The sequence below is a fragment of the Mobula hypostoma genome, chromosome 20 (assembly GCF_963921235.1).
Source record: "Mobula hypostoma chromosome 20, sMobHyp1.1, whole genome shotgun sequence".
Taxonomy (NCBI): domain Eukaryota; kingdom Metazoa; phylum Chordata; class Chondrichthyes; order Myliobatiformes; family Myliobatidae; genus Mobula; species Mobula hypostoma.
Window position 1 is genome coordinate 50,872,504 of NC_086116.1, and position 22,887 is coordinate 50,895,390.

Here is a 22,887-nt window from a genome sequence, read left to right on the forward strand (position 1 = left end):
CTGCAGCCATAAACAAAGGTAATTTTTTCAGTATAATTCAGGACATTTCAGATGTTTTTTGTAAATTATATAGGCCTGGTTTTGCTTTTTTCAAGGATGACACCTGGAGAGTCAGTATTTCAACAGACTGCCGACTACTCTTGCTACACAGCCAACAGTGACAAAAGGAAAGACAGCTGCTACTCTGGTCCTTAGCTGCTTATACATTAGATTGCAGGACTCAGACTGCCCTCCTTCCCCTGCTTGTACAGGAAATGTTAAATAAGCAATGGAAGCTATATAAAGGTGTTCACATGTAATGTCACCCAAACAGCGCAAATCAGGAATGACCACAACTTAACAACTGCAGTCACAGACCCCTCCCAGAGAAACAACAATGCAGGAGAATGGTCTCAATCCTGTTGAAAACCAAGCACTGGCCCTGTTTTTCGTCCCCAAGATAATGATGTGAATCACTGTCGTTTGAAGATTGGATCAATTCCTGCCAAGATCAATCTATAAAGTCTGGATTCCTGCTGGTCTCTAGCTGTAAGTCAGACTAACATTTGTTCAAGTATGCCAACTATAGCAAAGGCTTGTCTGGAATACCCCAAGAGGACCACAACCTTGTTGTAGGGTTTGGAGGCTTGCGTGCCTCAATGACCCGGACAGCTGGAGTCAGGGGCTTGTGATTTGACTCCTGGTAGGATCACCCATACCAAACAGGTCAAAGGGTAGAGGCCAGACTAAGAGTGGTGCACTGCTCCTCCAGGTTCAGAGGTTCAGCTCAGGAGTAACAACCCTGACTGGTCAAAAAAGAACAGAAAAGCAATGAAAACTCTCATTGCTGCCCTTAATGCCAGCGCCATAACAGGCAGACAAAAAAAAATCTCTGGAATGCTAAAACAAGAGATTCTGCAGATGCTGGAAATCCAGAGCAACACCCACAAAATGCTGGAGGGACTCAGCAGCTTAGAGAGCATCTATGGTAAGAAACAAACAGTCGATGTTTCAGGCTGACACTCTTCATCACGACAGAGGTGATAGTAAATAATACTATATATCTTATCGTAAGATAATACTATATCAGAACTATGAGATATAAACTACAGATGTGGTAAGGCAGCTTCCACTGTGGTCTTCAAGAGGGAATTGGATAAATACATGGTTGAAAAAATTTGCGAGTCTGCAAAGCATGAGCTGGTAGATGGACCTCGAGAGCTGCACTGGTAGAGAGCTGATGCACACTCAACAAGCCAAATACTGGCCCCTGTGGGGTAACCAAGTATAATTTGTTGTACTCAGTTCCATCTCAGTACATCACTTAATTCCTCCAGGGCCTCCAATTTATCACAATCTTTGTCTGATAAGAAACCACAAACGAGTTGCAATTATCACTCAAACTTTGGCATAACTGATGCCAATGCTTTTGGTCACCCCTGTAAACTTTGTACATACATTACCACTTCTGTACTTCTTCCACATCACCATCTGAGATGGAACAGAGTTTGTAATCTTAATGAAACTTGTTCCCAAGCAAGCTTTTGACTTGAAATCTTTCATCACTATAAGACTGCCTATTGTCACTGCAAACTTCTTTGGTCACGCTCAGTTATCTCTGGCTGTAACAGTTCCATACGTCCAAAGTAAACCTGATCGATTGCTCAACTTTTCAGCTAATTCAAAATTCTGCTTGTACTCTGATTCTCAACCTTCAAGCAATACTCCTAAATCCACTTAAGTGCAAATGCAAATGTAAAATTCTTACTACATTGAAACACGAAGCTTCTTTGCCTTCTTCTCATCTTTTCTGGTATGTCTTTATGAGCTCTTCAAATTTTAGGGTTCTCACATCCCTATAATGGCCAATCAATTAGTTAGCTGAAACCAAGCTTTGGAATTTTCAACCCCCAATCAACTCAATAATCTCCTTGTGTCACTGGATTCTCGATTTCCTCACTTGCAGACTCCAGTCAGTTTGGATTGGCTAAAACATCACCTCCATGATCTCCATCATCACGGGTGCTCCACAAGGCTGTGTGCTTACTCGCTTTATACTTATGCCCGTGTGGCTAAACACAGCTCCAATGATATATTCAAGTTTGCTGACTACACCACTGTTGTAGGCCAAATCAAAGGTGGTGACAAATCAGAATATAGGAGGGAAATCGAAAATCTGGCTGAGTGCTGCAATAAACATATCCTCTTTCTCAATGTCAGCAAGACCAAGGAACTGATTACTGACTTCAGGATGAGGAATCCAAAGGTGAGCCAGTCCTCTGAGGTTCAGAGGTGGGGAGGTCAGCAACTTTAAATTCCTCAGTGTTATTATTTCAGAGGACCTGTCCTGGGTCCAGCATGCAAGTACAATTATGAAGAAAGCACGGCAGCACCTCTGCTTCCTTAGCAGCTTGTGAAGATTCGGCATGGCACCTAAAACTTTGACAAATTTCCATAGATGCGCAGTGGAGTGTATTTTGACAGGCTGCATCACAGCCTGGTATGGAAACACCAATGCCCTTGAATTGAAAATGCTACAAAAAGTAGTGAATATGGCCCAGTCCATCACGGGTAAAGCCTTCCCCACCACTGCATACATCTACACAAAGCACTTTTGCAGAAAAGTACCATCCATCATCAGGGACCGCAACCACTTAACACATGCTCTCTTCATGCTGCTGCCATCAGAAAGGTGATACAGGAGCTTCAAGACTCAAAACACTAGATTCAGGAACAATTATTACCCTTCAAACATTAGGCTCTTGAACCAAAGGGGATAACTTCACTCAGCTTCACTTGCCCCATCATTGAAATGTTCCGACAAACTATGGACTAATTTTCAAGGACTTTTCAGCTCACATTCATATTTATTGTTTATTTATTGTATATGGAGGACAGGTATATGGAGGAATCTAAGGTGGGGGCTTATATGGGAGGCAGGGTTTGAGGGTCGGCACAACATTGTGGGCCGAAGGGCCTGTACTGTGCTGTACTATTCTATGTTCTATGTTATTATTTCTTTTCTTTTTATATGTGCATAGTTCATTGTCTTTTGCACATTGGTTGAATGCCAAGTTAGTGCATTCTTTCATTGATTATATTATGGTTATTATATTATTATGGACTTTATTTTGGATTTAATGAGTATGCCCACAAGGAAATGAATTTCAGGGTCGTACATGGTGACATATCTGCACTTTCATAATAAAGTTACTTTGACTTCTAAACTTCTCCAGCCCCGGTCATCATTAAAACCAACCTACATTCAACAATTTCACATCAGCCATTCTGGTACCTAGTTTTTCTTTCCCCGCTCTTTCTTCCGGTAACTTCAGTTTTTATTTCCTTCTATTTATCCCAGATGCACGTTTTGTAATTTATTCACCGTTACTATCCTTTTCAGCTATCATCACTACCACCACAATCTTTCACAATCTTGACCCTATCACAAACCTTTGTTCTGTAGAACCATCCCAACAATGTTCCTTTTTTTGCAACTCAAAACTTACTTCCAACTTTTCCCATTTTTGATGAAAGTTCATTACCTTAAAATGTTAGCTCTATTTCTTGACCATATATGCTATGGGATCTGCTGAGAATTTCCACCATTTTCTGTTATTACTCAAAGTAATTAATTTTGGAGTGCTTTTGAAATTTGTTCGATTATGCTTCCCTGATATGCTTTGAGAAGTTTGTTTTTTTAAAAACATTAACAATCTAGGCTAGTCATGTGATGATTTTATGATAATAAATCATTATGCTGTATGTGAGACTCTGCATTGCTAAATGACCATTTGTTCCATGACATTTTTGTATGACTAAATAATGACATGTACAATTATTTATATACTTCATAGTTTCCACTAAGTTAAATAAAAATGCACGGTTTCTTGTCATCCATGCAGTTCTTACCCTGAACACCTCCGTGTAGTCCAACTGTGAAACCAGAACCAGACTTTTTGGGGCAAATAACTGTGGAGTCTGAAATTTTGAGTCCTCTTCAGTGCAATTTCCATGATTTTGCTGAGGTTTTAGAGAAAAACATTAAGCAGACCTCAGTGAAAAATACAGTGTAACATATGCAAATGCTCCAGTAAATCAAGACCCCAGCCAATAATTGCAGGCAAGAAGTCCAATACATGAATAGGAATACAGTTACCTATTCAAGGAGGGGGGGAGGGGTGGCATTTAAGCATGTTTTATATGACTGGTTATCCAGGTCAGCTGGGATCTAATGTAATGAGAACACAATGAACTGCAAATACTGTTCAACAAACAATCTGTTGGAGACCTCAACAGGTCAAGCAACATCTGTTGAAGGAAAGGAACTGACAATGTTTTGGGTTGAAACACCATTTTGCTTTTCTTCAACTTCCTCCACTCTTACATTCCTCTGAGTTATTGCTGCTTCTCAAACATTTATTCAGTCAATCATCTGTAGATTTTTAGATGCCCAAGGACATCAATTATGAATCCCCACTCCACAGCTCTTGGCTTTTTCTTCTCAAACTCTCCAGAAAACAAGCTACTCTGACAAGGGCATCTGATAACTGCATTAAGATTTCAAATAGATCACTGTTGCTCACATGAAACATTGTGGGACATTACTGCCACATTAAAAATGTTAATTAAACAGAGGTTACTGTAGTAATATAAATACCTGTGAACTCTCAACTGCTTCCCAAAAGGTGAAACATGCACAATAATGTCTCTCTGAGTTGATATCTGTTAAAACTGCAACAAAGAAGTTTGGAGATTTCCTTTCAAGAACCAGCTGCCATCCACCAGGTTGACAAAACTGCAAGAGGTGATCAGAGAAAATGAAGAATTTACATACAAATCTTCCAATGTGAGATTATAACAACATCTGTTATCCAATCATGAAGTACTTACACACATGGAAATCCCAGTATCATACACACTCCTGTAGACTGCAAGACTGGCTGAATCAAATGAGGGTGAGGACTGAGGCAACCATACAAAACTTTTTAACATTTACTTAGGCAGAACCTTTTTAAGTGTTTAAAATGTCTTCGCCTTAAACCTCAATGTCACAGTAGGGAAAATAAACACTCATGAGTTTACCTTCTTACTCTAAACTTTCAGATCCTTCAGTGACATTTTCAGTCCCTGATACTCCTCCTACAATGCTACACTCAGATCAAATTCGTTGAATTGGCTACTGTAGGATAACCGAGGGAGTGGAGAAAGGGAGAGCATTCACTGTCAAATACAAGAGGAAAGGGAATTTGTCTAAAAGCTAGCATAAACTTGAAGGACCAAATGGCCTCCCATACTGTAAGGAAATATGAAAATACAGAATGACAAAGTAAAAAGATGAAGACAAAATGCATTTTAAAAGGTAGTTCAACAGCCTGCATGGTATTATAAGGACCTGAATACATGTAGATATTGTACGTGGTAGCCCATGTTCAGAAAGTAGACAGCAAAGTACATGAACCTGGGTTTTATAAACCGAGGCAAAGACTACAAAGAAAAAGAGTCCATGTTGAACCTTTATAAAGTACTATTTTGTTCACACATAGGATACTGAATCCAACTCTGCTTACCACACCTTAGGAAGGATGAGATGGTCCCAGCACAAAGTAACACTTTATATTTGTCAAGTTTAAACCCCATCTGTTATTTTTGTGTCTGTATCTACAATTGATCTATATCCTGCTGAATCCTTTGCCAGTCTTCTACACCAGGGGTCCCGCGGACCGGTTTAATATTGACAATATTCTTGCGGACTGGCCGACCAGGGGGGTGGGGGGGCGCGGGGGGATGTTAATTACAACTGGAATATAGGTGATAAGTCAACTATAAGTCACTTATAAGTGGCTAATACACTCAATTTCATTTCTAAAAGGGTTTATCTAATGAATTTAATATTAAACACAGCACATATTTTTCTTGCATGAATATAGTGATAAGTCAATTATAAGTCACTTATAAGTCAATAGCATCATAACATTTTAAGTAACGTTTGGATATTAAACACACAGCGCATATTTTCCTCATAAGAAGATATAAAATCATTGCAACACACCAATATTGCTGAATCAGTGGGAGCCCTGGGCTTGTTTTCCTGCAACAAGACGGTCCTATCGAGGGGTGACGGAAGACAGCGATACTCGAAGGGGCTTCCTTATGTCCAGTCTATTCTGCAATTCAGTTTTCGTTGCATTCATTGCAGAGATATGATGTTGGAAATGGAAGCAAAACTTTCAGTGCTTTCGTGGCTACCTCAGGATATTCAGCAACACACATCAAAGTTGCTGGTGAACGCAGCAGGCCAGGCAGCATCTCTAGGAAGAGGTACAGTCGACCTTTCAAGCCGAGACCCTTCGTCAGGACTAACTGAAGGAAGAGTTAGTAACAGATTTGAAAGTGGGAGGGGGAGGGGGAGATCCAAAATGATAGGAGAAGACAGGAGGGGGAGGGATGGAGCCAAGAGCTGGACAGGTGATTGGCAAAGGGGATACGAGCGGATCATGGGACAGGAGGTCCGGGAAGAAAGACAAGGGCGGGGGGACCCAGAGGATGGGCAAGGGGTACAGTCAGAGGGACAGAGGGAGAAAAAGGAGAGTGAGAGAAAGAATGTGTGTATAAAAATAAATAACAGATGGGTACGAGGGGGAGGTGGGGCATTAGCAGAAGTTAGAGAAGTCGATGTTCATACCATCAGGTTGGAGGCTACCCAGACGGAATATAAGGTGTTGTTCCTCCAACCTGAGTGTGGCTTCATCTTTACAGTAGAGGAGGCTGTGGATAGATATGTCAGAATGGGAATGGGATGTGGAATTAAAATGTGTGGCCACTGGGAGATCCTGCTTTCTCTGGCGGACAGAGCGTAGGTATTCAGCAAAGCGGTCTCCCAGGATATTCAGCCTTCACTTTGATCCAGAATGCCGGCAGAGATGTTATGTCAAACATACTTTTCAGCCCACTGTCATTCGCAAGCTCGAGGAGTTGATCTTCTTGCGCTGACATGGATGATTCACCGGGGACATTCACAAATGGGTCACGGACCCATTCCTTTGCACGTCTTGGGTCATTTGCGGTTGGGACGTAACGCTCAAATTTTGTTGACAGCGAAGATAGGTGACGTGAGTTAAGAGCTTTTACTTTGATGTGATTGATATTTTCAACGTCATTCAATATGCTGTTAAGATCAGCTGACATTTTTCAGCTAGCCAGCATTTCCCTGTGTATGACAGTGTGCAGACTGGCGTTCCGGAGTAACCCCTTTGACTCAGGAAGTGAAACCAGACAGCCGCCCAGTCATAGCTACAGCCCCGTTTGTGCATATTCCAACACAGAATGACCAGTCCAGCTTGCCTGACATGAAAACTATTCAAAGACTTGAATAGTTCTGCCCCAGTTGTGTTAGTTGGCAGCAGCAGTGCACACAACATATCCTCATGCACATAGTCTTGAAATGTATATCACACATAAACCAGCAGTATTGCCTTGTTGTCGACATCTGCAGACTCATCGACCTGGATAGCATACCATGGTGACTCGTTAAGCCGTTCCAACAGCTGTGCTTCGATGTCCTCCACTATGTCATCGATTCTCCTTCAGACTGTGGTAGCTGAAAGAGAAACCTGTGCCATCCTGTTAGCTGCAGCTTCTCCCAGCAGTTCATAGCACATGTCCTTGGCAGCAAGCGGAATCAATTCTTCACCAACAGTGAAAGGCTCCTTAGCCTTAGCAATACGGCTAGCCCCCAAGTACGATGCTGTCAGAGCAGCAGCATTTGTGGAGATGGTGGCTCTCAGCACTTGCTTCTGTCCCACTTGCTCACGTGTTTTCCGCTCAAAAAACTCAACAGGTTTGTCTTTAAGTGCAGAGTGCTTGGACTCAAGGTGCCAAAGCAGTTTTGAGGGCTTCATCGCCTCATTGGACAGCTTGTCTCCACATATCACACACAGGGGGCTTGGAGCGTGCGAGTCACCGGACACAATAAAGCCATGTTTTTTGTACAACTCGTCGTATTTTCTGTTGAAGGAAGCTTTCTTCTTTTTTTGCAGTCTCGGCCTCAGCTGTCTCTGTGTTATCATCACCGTTAGGCCTTTTATGTCCTCTACCACCTCTTCCAAAGAAACTCTTAAGTGACGTTTGTTTTTTACTCATCGAGTAGCTGTAGGTTAATGACCGACTGATGACCTCGTGTGCATTCAAGTTCAACAGTGGGCGTGACAGGGAATGAGGAAAGGTGCAGCTGACTCATAATTTCATATCACCAAATCATATGGTTTCCTCATGGCCCGGTAGCACATGCTTTGTGGCCCGGTACTGGTCCGCAGCCTGGTGGTTGGGGACCACTGTTCTACACTATGAAACACCAATCTTCGTATCATTTACAGACTTATTAACCCATCAAACTTCATTTACATATAACGAACAACTATAGATCCCTGTGGAACGCCACTAGTCATGGACCTCCAGCCAGAACAAGTCCCATGACCAGTATCATCTGTCCTCTATGAGCAAGCCAATTCTGAATTCAACCAATTCATATGGATTCCATGCACCTTAAAGTTCTGGATGAGCCGCCCCATGAGGGACATTGTCAAATGCGATACTAAAATTTGGCAGGTGACTGCGTGGCTGAAGAACTGGTGCAGGGGGCAGGGGTTTTGATTTATGGATATTAGGATCTGTTCTGGGGAAGGTACGACCTGTACAAAAGGGACAGGTTGCACCTGAACCCAAGGGGGTCCGATATGCTTGCAGACAGGTTGGCAAGAGTTGTTTGAGTGGATTGAAACTAATTTGGCAGTGGCATTGGCACCGGAGTGATAGTGCTGAAGATGAGGTAGTTGGTTAACAAACAGTAGCAACGTGTAGTGAGGCTCGTAGCAAGGAGAGGCTGATGATAGGGCAAAATTGCAGTCAACAGGATAAGTTGCAATGTAAAAGATGGACAAAATCAAAAAAGGTGAATATAGGACTAAAGCTGTTATATTTGAATGTGCGTAGTATATGGAAAAAGGTACATGAGCTTGTGGCACAGTTACAGATTGGCATATATGATGTTGTATGCATCACTGAATCATGCCTGAAAGAAGATTATAGCTAGGAGCTAAAAGTCCAAGGATACACATTTATCGAAGGACAGGCAGGAAGGCAAAGAGGGTGGAGTTGCTCTTTTGGTAAAAATTGAAATCAAATCATTAGAAAAAGATAACACAGGAAAGTGTTGAATCATTATGGATAGAGCCAAAGAATAGCAAGGATGTTTTAGACCCTGATGGGAGTTACATACAGACCCCCTAAGTGTAACAAGGATGTGGTCTACAAATTACAAATGGACATAGAAAATGCTTGCCAAAAGGCAAAAAGTTGCAACAGTCATGGGGGATTTCAATATGCAGGTAGATAGGGAAAATCAGGTTGGTGCTGGATTCCAAGAGGGGAATTTCTAGAATGCCTCCGAGATGGCCTTTTAGAGCAGCTCATGGTTGAGCCCACTAGGGAATCAGATAGAAACATAGAAAACCTACAGCACAATACAAGCCCTTCGGCCCACAATGCTGTGCCAAACATGTACTTACTTAGAAATTACCTAGGGATACCCACAGCCCTCAATTTTTCTAAGCCCTATGTATCTATCCAGGAGTCTCTTGAAAGACCCTATCATATCCGCCTCCACCACTGCTGCCGGCAACCCATTCCACGCGCTCACCACTCTGTGTAAAAAAACTTACCCCTGACATCTCCTCTATACCTGCTTCCAAGCAGCTTAAAACTGTGCCCTCTCATGTTAGTCATAGATGTTTAGGACTGGGTGCTGTGCATTGAATTGGAATAGATTAGAGAGCTTAAGGTAAAATGACCCTCTGGGGAAAGTGATCACAATGTGATCGAATTCACCCTGAAAACTGAGAAAGAGAAGCTGAAGTCATATGCATCAATACTGAGTAAAGGTAATTTCAGAGGCATGAGAAAACAGTTGGCCAGAAATGACTGGAAAAGAATACTGGCAAGGATGATGGCAAAGCAGCAATGGCTGGAATTTCTGGAAGCAATTCAAAAGACACAGGATATATACACATCTCAAAGAGGAAGTAGTATTCTAAAGGCAGGATGACACTACTGTGGCTAACAAGAGAAGTCAAAACTAATGGGAAGTTAGAGGATTGAGAAGCTTTTAAAAACCAACAGAAGGCAGCTAAAAAAGTCATTAAGGTCAAGATGGAATATGAAAGTAAGCTAGCCAATAATATTAAAGAGGATACCAGAACTTCCTTCACATACATAAAGTGTAAATGAGAGGTGAGAGTGGATATCGGACCGCTGGAAAACAATGATAGATAGGTAGCAATGGGGGGAACAAAGAAATGGCGGACAAACTGATTAAGTATTTTGCATCAGTCTTCACTGTGGAAGACGTGAGTAGTATGGTGGAAGTTCTAGGTGTCAGGCAGCATGAAGTGTGTGAAGTTACCATAACTAAAGAGAAGGTTCTTGGGAAACTGAAAGGTATTAAGGTAGATAAGTCACCTGGACCAGATGGTGTACACCCAGGGTTCTGAAAGTGGTGGCTGAAGAGATTGTGGAGGCATTAGTAATGATCTTTCAAGAATCAACAGATTGTGGAAAGGTTTCTATTGACTGGAAAATTGCAAATGTCACTCCGCGCTTCAAGAAGGGAGGGAGGCAGAAGAATGGAAATTATAGGCCAGTTAGTCTGACCTCAGTGGTTGGGGAGATGTTGAGATCGATTACTAAGGTTATGGTTTCGGGGTACTTGGAGTCACATGATAGAATAAGCTATAATCAGCATGGTTTTCCCAAGGGAAAATCTTTCCTGACTAATTTGTTGGGATTCTTTGAAAAATAACAAGCAGGATAGACAAAGGAGAATCAGTTGATGTTGTGCACTTGTATTTTCAGAAGGCCTTTGACAAGGTGCCACACAAGGCTGCCTAACAAGCTACAAGCCCATGGTATTACAGGAAAGATTCTAGCATGGATAAAGCTGTGGCTGATTGGCAGGAGGCAAAGAGTGGGAATAAAGGGAGCTTTTTCTGGTTGGCTACCAGTGACTAGTGGCGATCCACAGGGGTCTGTGTTGGGACCAATTCTTTTTACGTTATATGTCAGATTTAGATGATGGAATTGATGGCTTTGTTGCAAAGTTTATAGACAATACAAAGATATGTGGAGGAGCAGGTAGTTTTGAGGAAGTAGATAGGCTACAGGAGGACAGATTAGAATCTGCAAAGATAGTGACAAATGGAATATAGTGTCAAGAAATGTATGGTCATACACTATGGTAGAAGAAGTGAAGAGAGTGACTTAATTGAAACGTATCAAATGGTGAAAGGCCTTGATAGAGTGGATGCGGAGAGGATGTTTCCAATGGTGGAAGAATGCAAGACCAGAGAACACAGCAACAAAATAAAGGGGCAACCATTTAGAAAGGTGATGAGGAGGAATTTCTTTAGCCAGAGAGTAGTGAATCTGTGGAATTCATTGCCACAGGCAGCTGTGGCAGCCTGCTTTATGTATATTTAAGGCAGAGGTTGACAATTCCTCAATTGATCAGGGCATCAAGGAATACGGGAGGAAGGCAGGAGATTGGGGCTGAGATGAAAATGGATTAACTATGATGAAATGGCGGGACAGACTCAATGGGCCAAATGGCCTAATTTTGCTCCTATATCTTATGATCTTGTATCTTAAAATCAATATAGAAACATCCACAGCTCTATCTTCATCAATCACCCTCTTCACTTCCTTGAAAAGCTCAGTCAAGTTAGTAAGACATGATTTGCCCCGCATAGAGCCTCATTTGGCCAAATAGAACTTTCCCACATTAGGCCAAGTATTTCTAATTGCTCATAAATCCCATCTCTAAGCATCTTCCCCAGTAACTTCCCTAACAATGAAGTGAGACTCACTGGTTTTCATTTTTCAAGAGGGAATAAGGACATGACATTAGCTACTCACCAGTCCCCTCGTATCTCACCTGGGACTAGAGGGGATCTCCATTCTCACCTCTTGCCTCTCTCAATAACCGAGGGGTATACCTATCAGGCTATGCAGACACATCTCCTTAATGTTCTTTAAGAACCTCACACTACCATCATCTTTTTAAAAATCTCAAAACATGCTATCAAATTAGCACTTTCTGCACTGATCTCCCTGTCCTCCATGTCCTTTACATCAGTATTTACCAAGGAAAAGTACTCATTTAGGACCTCACCTGTACACTCTGCCTCACTCTGCCTTCGGATTCTCTCTATTCCTATTTGCTAAGGACTTTCCATGGCCCCTCCTGGCTCTCCAAACTCCCTTCCCGAGTTATTTTCTAGCTTCTTTATAATGCTCATGGGCTCCATTTCTGATTTTAGTTTCTGAAACTTTACATAAGCTTTCTTTTTTCTTCTTGACTGAATTCACCATCTTTCTTGGCATAATTTAACATCTTTGTCCTTCCTTCTTACTGGAACATACCTGTCCTGTACTCTGTGTAGTTGGTCTTTATATACCCACCACATGTCAGATTTGGACATGCCCAAAAACAGCTGTTCCCAATTAATTCGCCCTGCTTCCTGCCTAACACACTCATAATGCCTAGCATCCTGACAATGCCTAGCCAAACCTGACACTTAAAGTTCATGCTCAATACTCTCCTCTTGACTAGCATCTTCCTGCTCCTGGCACCCGTCTCTCTCTTTAGCTGCCAACTACGTTAGCCCAGAGCCCAAAAGCCAAATGGTCACTGAATGCACCCATCCACAAGAGCAATCTTGCCAAGTAGAGGGCCTGCCCTCCCTAAAAGTGCACTGTGACACCTTAGTCCCCATTGAGTATGCCTAATGTAATATCTGCCCGAGTGTCTGAACCTGCAGAGAGATCGCATGCTTGTGCACACGAATGCGTGCGAGTGTGTGAAGAGCAAAGAGAGACAAACTAAAGGATTAAATACCTACTTTCAAAAGGTAAAGACTAACAATATTTATAGCAGGGACTAACCAATTGAATGCCCTCTGGAAAGGGATTGTCTTCCCATTCCTTTTCAGGAAAGCGCTGGAGAATCCGTCCCTGACCATCACCACTCCCTGTAAAGGAACAAAAATCCATATTAATGACTCAGATCACAACACAGTAAACTAGATTAAACAGCTTATACTGTATCAGTCCATCGGTCTGGTCTAAGTGTTTCCCATGAGCAAGTGTAGTACTTCATAATGCAATGAAGAACGTCTTGGGTGCAAAGACAAGACATTATTTTCACAAGAACTGTGTGGTTGCCAATTCTACTAATAGCATTATGGACAAGTTACAACTGTCATAAGGAAATTGTCAAAAACAAGGTTACGAAAGCCTATCCTACATGTTGGCTCTTTCATTACCTCCAATATTTTATAAAGCAAATCAATGGGAACTTCCCTAATACTTCTGACATAGTGAGGTCTATTTTCATTGACATATGACCTTTCCATACATTGAAGTTCAATTACAAAAAGAATGGAGAGTGCTCTTCAGCAGTCAGCTCACTTAGCTCTACAATCACAATTCACAGACATTACATACTAATTAGACATACACGGCATCAAATCACTTGAACAACCAATGAATGTAATGCATACAAATCAGCCAAAGATCCAACTACTCACTTTAGTCCTAGATAAATGCACCAAGCCAAAAAAATCACACCATAAGCAAACATGACATTTAAAGTCATATTAATGAAAAGATACTAGCCTTTCCTATACTCATACATCTTCAAAGATGAACAATTATAATTACTATTTATCTTCAACATTCTGCAAATGAATTTTCATTTTTTCAAAAGATGGCAAGCTGTAGCTTTGACAAAAGTAGCAGACATGTGGAATGAGTTGCTGAAGGAAATGGTAGAGGCAGGTGCAATTGCAAAGTTTAAAAGACATTTGGGCATCTACATGGATATAAAGGGTTTAGAATGATATGGATCAAATGCAGATAAATGGGACTAGTATAAGTTGGGCCAAAGGATCCATTTCCATGCTGTATAACTATTATAAGGAAAGTGGTAGATCACATACACGGAACACGAGAACACACAATTCTGGGAACAACCGTACTGTATTTCAGCGGTTTGACTTGCCAACTGTTCAAAGCACAAGCCTCACGCAGCAACTTTTCACTTTACCCAATATGATTTACTTCATCATTTATCTGGATAGCCTGTTCCAGATTAATCATTTTATATAAAACAAAAAAAACTAAATAGACGATTTAGCTTTTTTGTGCAAATGAAACACTTGTATAGACTTCACTAACAAAAGATCAGCCTTATATGGGCTCAAATTAAACAAATCACATAACGAACTCAAGCCCAACCTTGAACCTTGGCATGCTCACATCTTCAGGGAAAAGCTTACAAAATTTTTTTCACGACTCTTGCCAATATGGAATTAAACAAACAGCTATGAAGTCTTAATCCTAATGATCACTGCAGAACATTCTAGGTATATAGGGTGCAGTACCAGGAACATTCCATTGAGTGACAAAGTTTAAGGTTGCACATACTGGGTTAATTAGCTTTCAAACACACATTTAGTAAAACCATACCACATTCAAAGAGCTCAAATAAACTTTACAAAATTATAATGACCTTGTCTAATGGTCTGCTCAATATTAATTATACAGAGCTTCAATAATTCTTTCAGATTTGTAACTATGAACAGCAATCTATTATCCTAATAGAGACTGGTGGTGTTGCATGGGTGAAGGAGCGTGCCTAAATATTAACCTGTTAGAACATATTCAGAACAGCACTAAGGCAAGTAATTTACCTTGGAGAAATCAAACTCCAGATATGAATTAAATTCAAATAAAAGGCCTTGAATTCCTTAACGCCATGATCCTACCAATAACACCTCCAATGGCAAGAGCAACAGATTTGCTCCTGCATTTCAGGGGAAAAATTTGACAAAGACCACCCAGGGAGAGGTCGGCAAATCCAAAAGGTGGTAATATCAAACCTTTACAAGTTCGTCTTGGCTCTCAACTGGTATTTTCCCTAATTTTGGGTGCCACACCACTCTAAGATTTCTATAGTTCAACTAGGCTTAGAGTAAATTAACTACTGCAGAATGAAATCAGGGTTGTGGGATTTCAGTTATATGAATAAAGTGGTTCAGATAAGTTTATAGTCACCGCAATGAAATTCCTTGCTCACATCAAGCTCAGGGTTAACAGGATATACAGTAATAATAAACACAACAGTAAGTACAATGAAGAGCAAAAGACAGCTGAATGGTGCAGGTGTTTTACTACAATCTGAAGTAGTATGGAAAAAATACTAAAGCAACAGTTAGCAGAATAATCAAAAGAGGTAGAATCAAGAGCACAAGAATTTGGCACCACTGGCAACGGCTGTGGAAGAGGTGATTGGTTCAGACAAAAGAATTGCACAAGACTATAAGACGTAGGAGCAGAATTAGGCCATTTAACCCATCGAATCTGCTCCGCCATTCCACCATGGCTGATCTCGGATCCCACTCAACTCCATACACCTGCCTTTCGCCATATCCTTTGATAAGGAAACTATCAACTTCCACCTTAAATATACCTACAACTTCTAGAATACATTGAACCAGAGTTAAGGGAGTGTGATAAGAGAAGATTGGTTCAAAAGTCTGACAGCAGTGGGGAAGAAGCTGTTTTTCCTTAGCAGAGGAAAAGGAGAGATGTTCAAAATTATGACCAGTAAGGAACGGAGAGCACATTTCTGGTGACAAGCAGATTGGTGAAAGGTCACATTGAAAGTTTATACAGCCACTTAACAGAAGGATAGTAAATGCAATTTTAATACTAACTCTAAAACAAAATTCCCTAAAGGATATAATCTAGACGGACACATATTCTTACTTTAACAGCTCTTAGACAGATGGGCTGAACAACTTCCTTTTGTACTACTCTATTCTGTGATTCTAGAGTGATCATTATTTTCAGTTTTATAGCTTTCTGAGTTGAAAATAGTCCTTCTGTAAATGTCCTGGCAAAACATAAGTTTGTTTTGGAAAGCCGTACCAAAATGGGCAAATCAAATTGTATAAATTTTAGTCCTGCCAAAAGGATTATAAAGTTAAATTAGGGTGGAACATACACAGAAGATGCTCTGTGGAATACTGAAGAAGTGAAACACTGTCCAGTACATCAATCAGTTAACATGGCAGCACAGGTAGTTAGGGTTGCCACAGAGTTAAAAATGCCCAGTGAAGGAGTGGGTTTATTAGCCTACAACATCAGTACCAATCCTTTTATCCTTCTACATAGATTCCACTTACTCGCATTAGATCTGTCATTCTATATCTTGCCTATTTGTGTGTCTCAGTTCCTGACTCAGTCATGTTCAGTGGCAATTTATAGAGTCAGTTATTGAGTATGACAGCACAGAAACAGGCCCTTCAGCCCATCTAGTGCTTGACAGACGGATCTTCTGCTAGTTCCATCTGCTTGCACCTAGACCGGCCAAATCCCTCCCATCAATAAACTATCAAAACTTCTCTTAAATATCCTAATTGAACCTGATTCTACCACTCCCACTAGCATCTCACTCCACACTCAAACCACCCTGAGTGAAGAAGCTCCCCCTCACAGTCCCCTTAAATATTTCACCTTAAACCTATGACTTGTAGTTCTAGTCTCACACAACCTGAGGGGGGAAAGCCTACATGCATTTACCCAATCTATACAGCTCATCATTTTTATATACTTCCATATGATCTCCCTTCATTGTGTTCTCCAGTCATGCTTTGATTTGGATGATGGAATTGATGGCTTTGTTGTAAAGTTTGCGGATGATATGAAGATAGGTGGAGGAGCAGGTAGCTTTCGGAAAGTCGAGAGGGTACAGAAGGACTTAGAGATTAGGAGAATGGACAAAGTAGTGGCAGATGCAGTACAGTGTCGGAAAGTATATGGTCATGCACTTTGGTAGAAGAAATGAAAGGGTTAACTATTTTCTAACTGGAGAGAAAATACAGAAATCTGAGGCGCAGAGGGACTCTAGAGTCCTTGTGCAGGATTTCCTAAAGGTTAATTTGCAGGTTGAGTCTGTGATGAGGAAGGCAAATGCAGTGTTAGCATTCATTTCAAGAGGACTGGAATACAAAACCAAGGATGAAATGCTGAGACTTTATAAAGTACTGGGAGGGGCCTCACTTGGAGTATTGTAAGCTGTTTTAGACAACTTATCTTAGAATTTCATCTATTCAATATACATATACTGTAACTGATTGATTTATTTATTGTATTTTTTCTTCTTCTATATTATGTATTGCATTGAACTGCTGCTGCTAAGTTAACAAATTTCACGACACATGCCACTGATAATAAACCTGATTCTGATTCTGAAAGGATGTGCTGAAACTGGAGAGGGTTCAAAGGAGGTTCACAAAACTGGCTCCTGAATTGAATGGTTTATCATATGAAGAGCGCTTGATGGCTCTGGGCCTGTATTCGGTAGAATTCAGAAGGGGGGGTGGCGGGCAGTGACCTAACTGAAACCTATCCATTGGCGAAAGGCCTTGATAGAGTGGATGTGGAGGGAATGTTTCCTATAGTAGGAAGCCTCAGAATAGAGGGGCTTCCTTTCAGAACGGAGACGGTAAGGAATTTCGTTAGCCAGAAGGGATACAGGGAGAAGCAGGAATTTAGGGCTGAGAGGAAGATTGGATCAGCCATGATGAAACAGCAGAGCACATTTGATGGGCCAAATAGCCTAATTCTGCTCCTATATCTTATGGTTTTATACCATAGGGAGCTCAGAATGGCTACTGTGGGTAGAGTGAAACTTTGTAAACCCGTCACCTAGCCTGTTCCAAACATCAACCACTGTCAAAAAATTCTCCTCTGAAACTCACTCCTCTCACTTTAAACCAATGCTTTTCAAGGGGAAAACAGAAATATATCTATCCTGTCTCTGCCACATAACTTAATTTACCTATATTTGGTCACTATCAGAGCCTCCTTTACTTCAGGGAAAACAACACAGCCTATCCAAACTTTCCCCTAAACTGACGTCCTGTAATCCAGTCAATATTCGGGTGACTCTCCTCTGCATTCTCTCTAGCACAACCACATCCTTCCCATACATACTGTGACAAAAAGAGTTGCATCTGATACTCTGTGCGGTCTAAAGATGCAATATAATGTTCCAGCTTTCATATTCTACGCCCCAGTCCATGAAGGCAATACACCTAATATGCCATATATCTACTTCACCGAACTGTTTGTTGCTACTTTCAGGGAACTAAGGACTTGGACCCCAAGTACCATGTTCATCAACATTCAAAAGGCAGCATGAAGGGTGGTTTGCCTCATTATTTGTGGCAAAGATTGTAAGAGCAGGGACATCAGGTTAAACTTTATAGAACATTGGTTAGTCCACACCTGAAGTATTGTGTGCAGTCTGGTGGCTTGGTCGATTACTGGTTACCACAATACTTTACAGCACTGGTGACTTGGGTTTATTTCGCACCACTGCCTATAAGAAGTTCGTACATTCGCCCAGTGACCTTGTAGGCTTCCTCCCGATGCTCTGGTTTCCTCCCACAGTCCAAGTACATACCAGCTAGTAGGTCAACTAGTCACTGTAAATAGTCCTGTGATTACTCCAAATACGTACCGGCTAGTAGGTTAACTAGTCGTAAATTGTCCTGTGATTAATCCAAATACGTACCGGCTAGTAGGTCAACTAGTCCTGTGATTTGGCTAGGATTAAAATTGGGGGATTGCTGGGCAGGATGGTTCAAAAGGCCAGAAGGGTCTGTTCTGCACTGTATCTCAATAAGTAAATAAACAAACACCATTGAAAGTATATAATTGCACTGGAGATTAACCTGGCAGTATCCTGGCAAAAACTATACCATGATGACAAAAGAACACTCCAAGCAACTGCGAAAAGGTTATTGAAAAGCACAAGTCAGGAAATGGATAAAAAGAAAACTTCCAAGTCACTGAATATCCCTTGGAGTACAGTCAAGTCAATCATCATGAAATGGAAAGAATATGACATGGCTGTAAATCTGCCAAGAGCAGGCCATCCTCACACACTGAGTGACCATGCAAGAAGGGAACTTATGACAACTCTGGAGAAGTTACAAGCTTCAGTGCCTGAGGTGGAAGAGACTGCACATACAATAACTGTTGCCCAGTTGCTTCACCAGTTGCAGCTTTATGAGAGAGCGGCAAATTGACCAAAGTTTAATTTAGAACCAGCAATGCTGACAACTTGAAATGGAAAATATATAATATAAAGCATTTATTTGCAAAAATTTCTTCACTAAATTCTGATGGTTTTAACTATCAGCTATGAATTTCACAAGATAGTTACAAAACAAGACACCAAAAAGACTTTTTTATTTCTATAAAAATGCAAAAACAAAATTTTTACATTAAAAGCCATTACATTCAGTAACGTCTTCTTCATGTGCCTTGCACGTTACATGCTTGGGCAATCGTGGCTCTGCACATCGAACGATCCCTCACAGCGTCAATGATATCTCGCACACTTAGATCTGTTAGTTCTTTCACTTGTCCATATATTTTCTTCTTTGCCTTCCTCTTCCGCGTTTCCCAGACCCTCCCTTGGAGGGTCAGACATCCTGAGCCAATAGCCTGGTCCTGGACTTATTTCATAATTTACTGGCATAATTTACATATTACTATTTAACTATTTATGGTTCTATTACTATTTATTATTTATGGAGCAACTGTAACGAAAACCAATTTCCCCCGGAATTAATAAAGTATGACTATGACTAATACAGCCTTGTAACGTAAGGCATTCTATTTCTCCCTTTCTGATGACATGGCCCAGGAACTTAAGTTTCCTCTCACTTAATGTTCTCATTAAAGATCTTTTTGTATGGGCACGTTGGAGTACTGTCTCATTAGTTACCCTATCTCTACATGATATTTTCAGCATTCTTCTAAGAAACCACATTTCTGTTGCTTCTAAGTTTCTTTGGAGTTCTGGTATTATAGTCCATGTTTCAGAAGCATACAGCAAGATTGACCGGATGTAACATTTTAGTAGCGGAAGCCTTGTTGTCATAGAAATATGTCTGTTGGTAAAAATGGGCTTCATTTTTTGGAAGTTGGCTTCGGCAATGGCAGATCTTTTTATTTCTACTTTACTTCTAGCATCTTGTGACATAAAGCTACCAAGGTAATTGAACAAAAGACCAGCTTTAATCTCCTGATGTACAATTGGCAGTTGGGAGTATCCTGCTGTTTTGATATTACCATACATTTGTGTTTTTTTTTTACAGTTGATGGTTAGATCAAGATCTGCACTTGTTTGTACTACTTTGCCTAGGAGGATTTGTAGGTCTTCTGCAGCACTTGTTATTAGGGTGGTATTGTCTGCATATCTTATATTGTTGATGTTAACACCTCCAATTTTTATCCCATCTAGGTCTTCTATTTCTCTGAGAATCATTTCACTATAGATATTAAATAATTCCGGTGAGGCAATGCATCCTTGTCTAACTCCTCTTTGAATTTTAGTCCAACTGCTTATATTATCATCAATTTTTACCGCCACTGTTTGATTCCAATATAAATTTTGAAGCCGTTGTTGGTCCCTTCCGTCAATGTTTACTTTAGCAAGAATTTGAAATAATTTTTCATGTTGCACTTTGTCGAATGCTTTAGTGAAACCAATAAAACAACACATAAAAAGACATTATTTTGATATTCGGCTGCCCTTATTGAAAGCATTCGTAGTATGAAAATTGTGTTCCTAGTTCCTCTATCTTCAATAAACCCACATTGCAGTTTAGAAGTTTCTGGCCTTAACTTGTTTTTAATTCAACTCCGAACAATTCTCAACAAAATGTTTATTATGCGACTCATAAGACTAATTGTTCTATAATTTTCGCAGTCAATAGTTCTAGGAATTTTTGGCAGAGTTATAAATACTGATTTCAAGAGAATGTCAGGCAATACACCAGACTCATATGCCATTAAACAGTTCAAAAAGAATATCTGTGCCCAGATCTTCTAGGGCTTGTATCATTTCCACTGAAATTTCATCAGGTCCAGTGGCTTTACCATGTTTCACACTTTTCATTGCTTTAGTTATTTCTTCTTTGGTAATAGGTGGGCCAGTATTAGGGTGTTTAATATCTGGGGGTTCCCCTCTATCATCTTCAAAAAGCTGCTCTATATACTGAATCCACCTCTTCACATTCTTTATCTGGATCTGTTTGTATGGATCTGTCTGCTGATCTTATACATCCTGTAGAGGTTTTCTTAATTCCAGTAATTTCCTTAATTTTCTTGTGCATTTCTTTGCTGTTGTTAATATGGCCTTCTACTTCATTGCATTTTTGAGTCAGCTTCCTTTGCAATATTGCACAATTCTCTGTATTGCACTTCATTGTTCTTCACTAACCTCCTTTGTTCCATCAGATCTAGAATTGCTTTGGTTATCCACCCCTTGTTGGTGTGTTGAATTTCTTGCACTTGGATTATCTCCTTTGCTGATTGCTGTATAGCATATTTAAACCTGTCCCAAATAGATGTTGTTTCGTTTTCATTGAGGTGTTCTTCTACAGCTGTTTTGAATTGTTGCTTACGTATGCTATCATTTTTAAGTTCTCCCAACATATACTTCCTTCTCTTTTTTCCACGTTTCAGTTTCTTTAATTTTGTTTTGATGGTAGCCATTACTGGATGGCGACCTGAACCACAGTCTGCTCCTAGGTAGGCTTTAGAATTTGTGATATTATTTCTAAAGCATTCATTGATGGTAATGAAATCTATTTGATTCCTTGTTCTATCTCCAGGGCTAATCCAAGTACACAATCTACGTGGATAGTTTTTATAGCAAGTATTGGTGATCACTTGGTTGTTTCTGACACACCAATCAGTAAACCTTTCTCCACTTTCATCTTTCTCCCCTAATCCAAAAGGTCCTATGATGTTATCAACCCTTTCCTGTCCAACTTTGGAGTTAAAATCTCCCATGACTTGTTTTATATCCTGAGATTTACATTGCTCATAAGCACTGTCAGGATCTTCAAAAATAGACCTGTGCCACTCATGTGGCCCTCTGGACAGATCTGCCCTTTTCATAGCTGGAGGAACTTCCCGTCTCAAACTCTGCCCCTCTATGTGCAGTACTGAAGGAGCCTATTCTGTGGTACTTCCCCACAAAGACTTAGTATTGGCTGCACCAAGTTTCAGTCCTTCCCTCAGCACATACTCCCGCAGTCTGGACTGTGCTGAAAGACCAACAAGTTTTGGGCAGACCAAAGGGCAAATAGGTGACATTCCAGCAGCAGTTGACGTCTGATTGGTATGTGTTCCTGAGATCAGAGAGTCCTCTGTTGGGGATGAACTGGGATAGTGAATCTTGCATCTGTCACTACAACTTGCTTGCAAATCCACATTCTACAAAAAGGTGGACGACTTTCTCTTCACAGCCATACCAAGGGTAGGTTGCACTGGGGGTACATTACTTGCAAAGAAGAATTTAACTGTGGCTCCCCAGCAGCCAAGTGAGGTCTTGGTGTTTATTGGTGAGAGCTGGCGATGAGGCATTCTCTGCCAGATGGTTTAGACAGTTTGCTCAGGGAGCCAGTCAACCATATCCTAAGTGAGCCTGTCCTGCAGTATCTGCAGGATGCTTTATGCTGATCACTGCCTGCTGGACTTATGGTCAAAGGTGTCTGATCGGAAGTACTCTTCCACAAAGGTCAGGTAGTGCACCAATGTCCAACTGACTGGGATGCTGCACAGTAACAGAGCCAGATCCATCTTCTGCAACACTAGTGATAGGTAGAACTTTAGCATGTAGTGACACTTGGTCCCTGTACTTTGGGTCCACACACTACTTGTTAGAGCCATGCATGAAAGTGGTCATCAAGATGAGGGAAACAT

General features: G+C 40.9%; 1 protein-coding gene across 4 annotated transcripts in view; it reads right to left on the reverse strand.

The window, feature by feature from the left end:
* Nucleotides 1–22,887, reverse strand: part of sbf1 (SET binding factor 1) — a 211,443-nt gene that overhangs the window by 115,200 nt on the left and 73,356 nt on the right. For all 4 annotated transcript variants that reach the window (XM_063072891.1, XM_063072890.1, XM_063072889.1 and 1 more), the window contains exons 2-4: nt 12,976–13,061; nt 4,640–4,777; nt 3,892–4,002 (exon numbers count right to left, since the gene is read on the reverse strand). In XM_063072891.1, the coding sequence (XP_062928961.1) occupies nt 3,892–4,002; nt 4,640–4,777; nt 12,976–13,061 (335 nt within the window). The remainder of the gene's footprint in view (nt 1–3,891; nt 4,003–4,639; nt 4,778–12,975; nt 13,062–22,887) is intronic.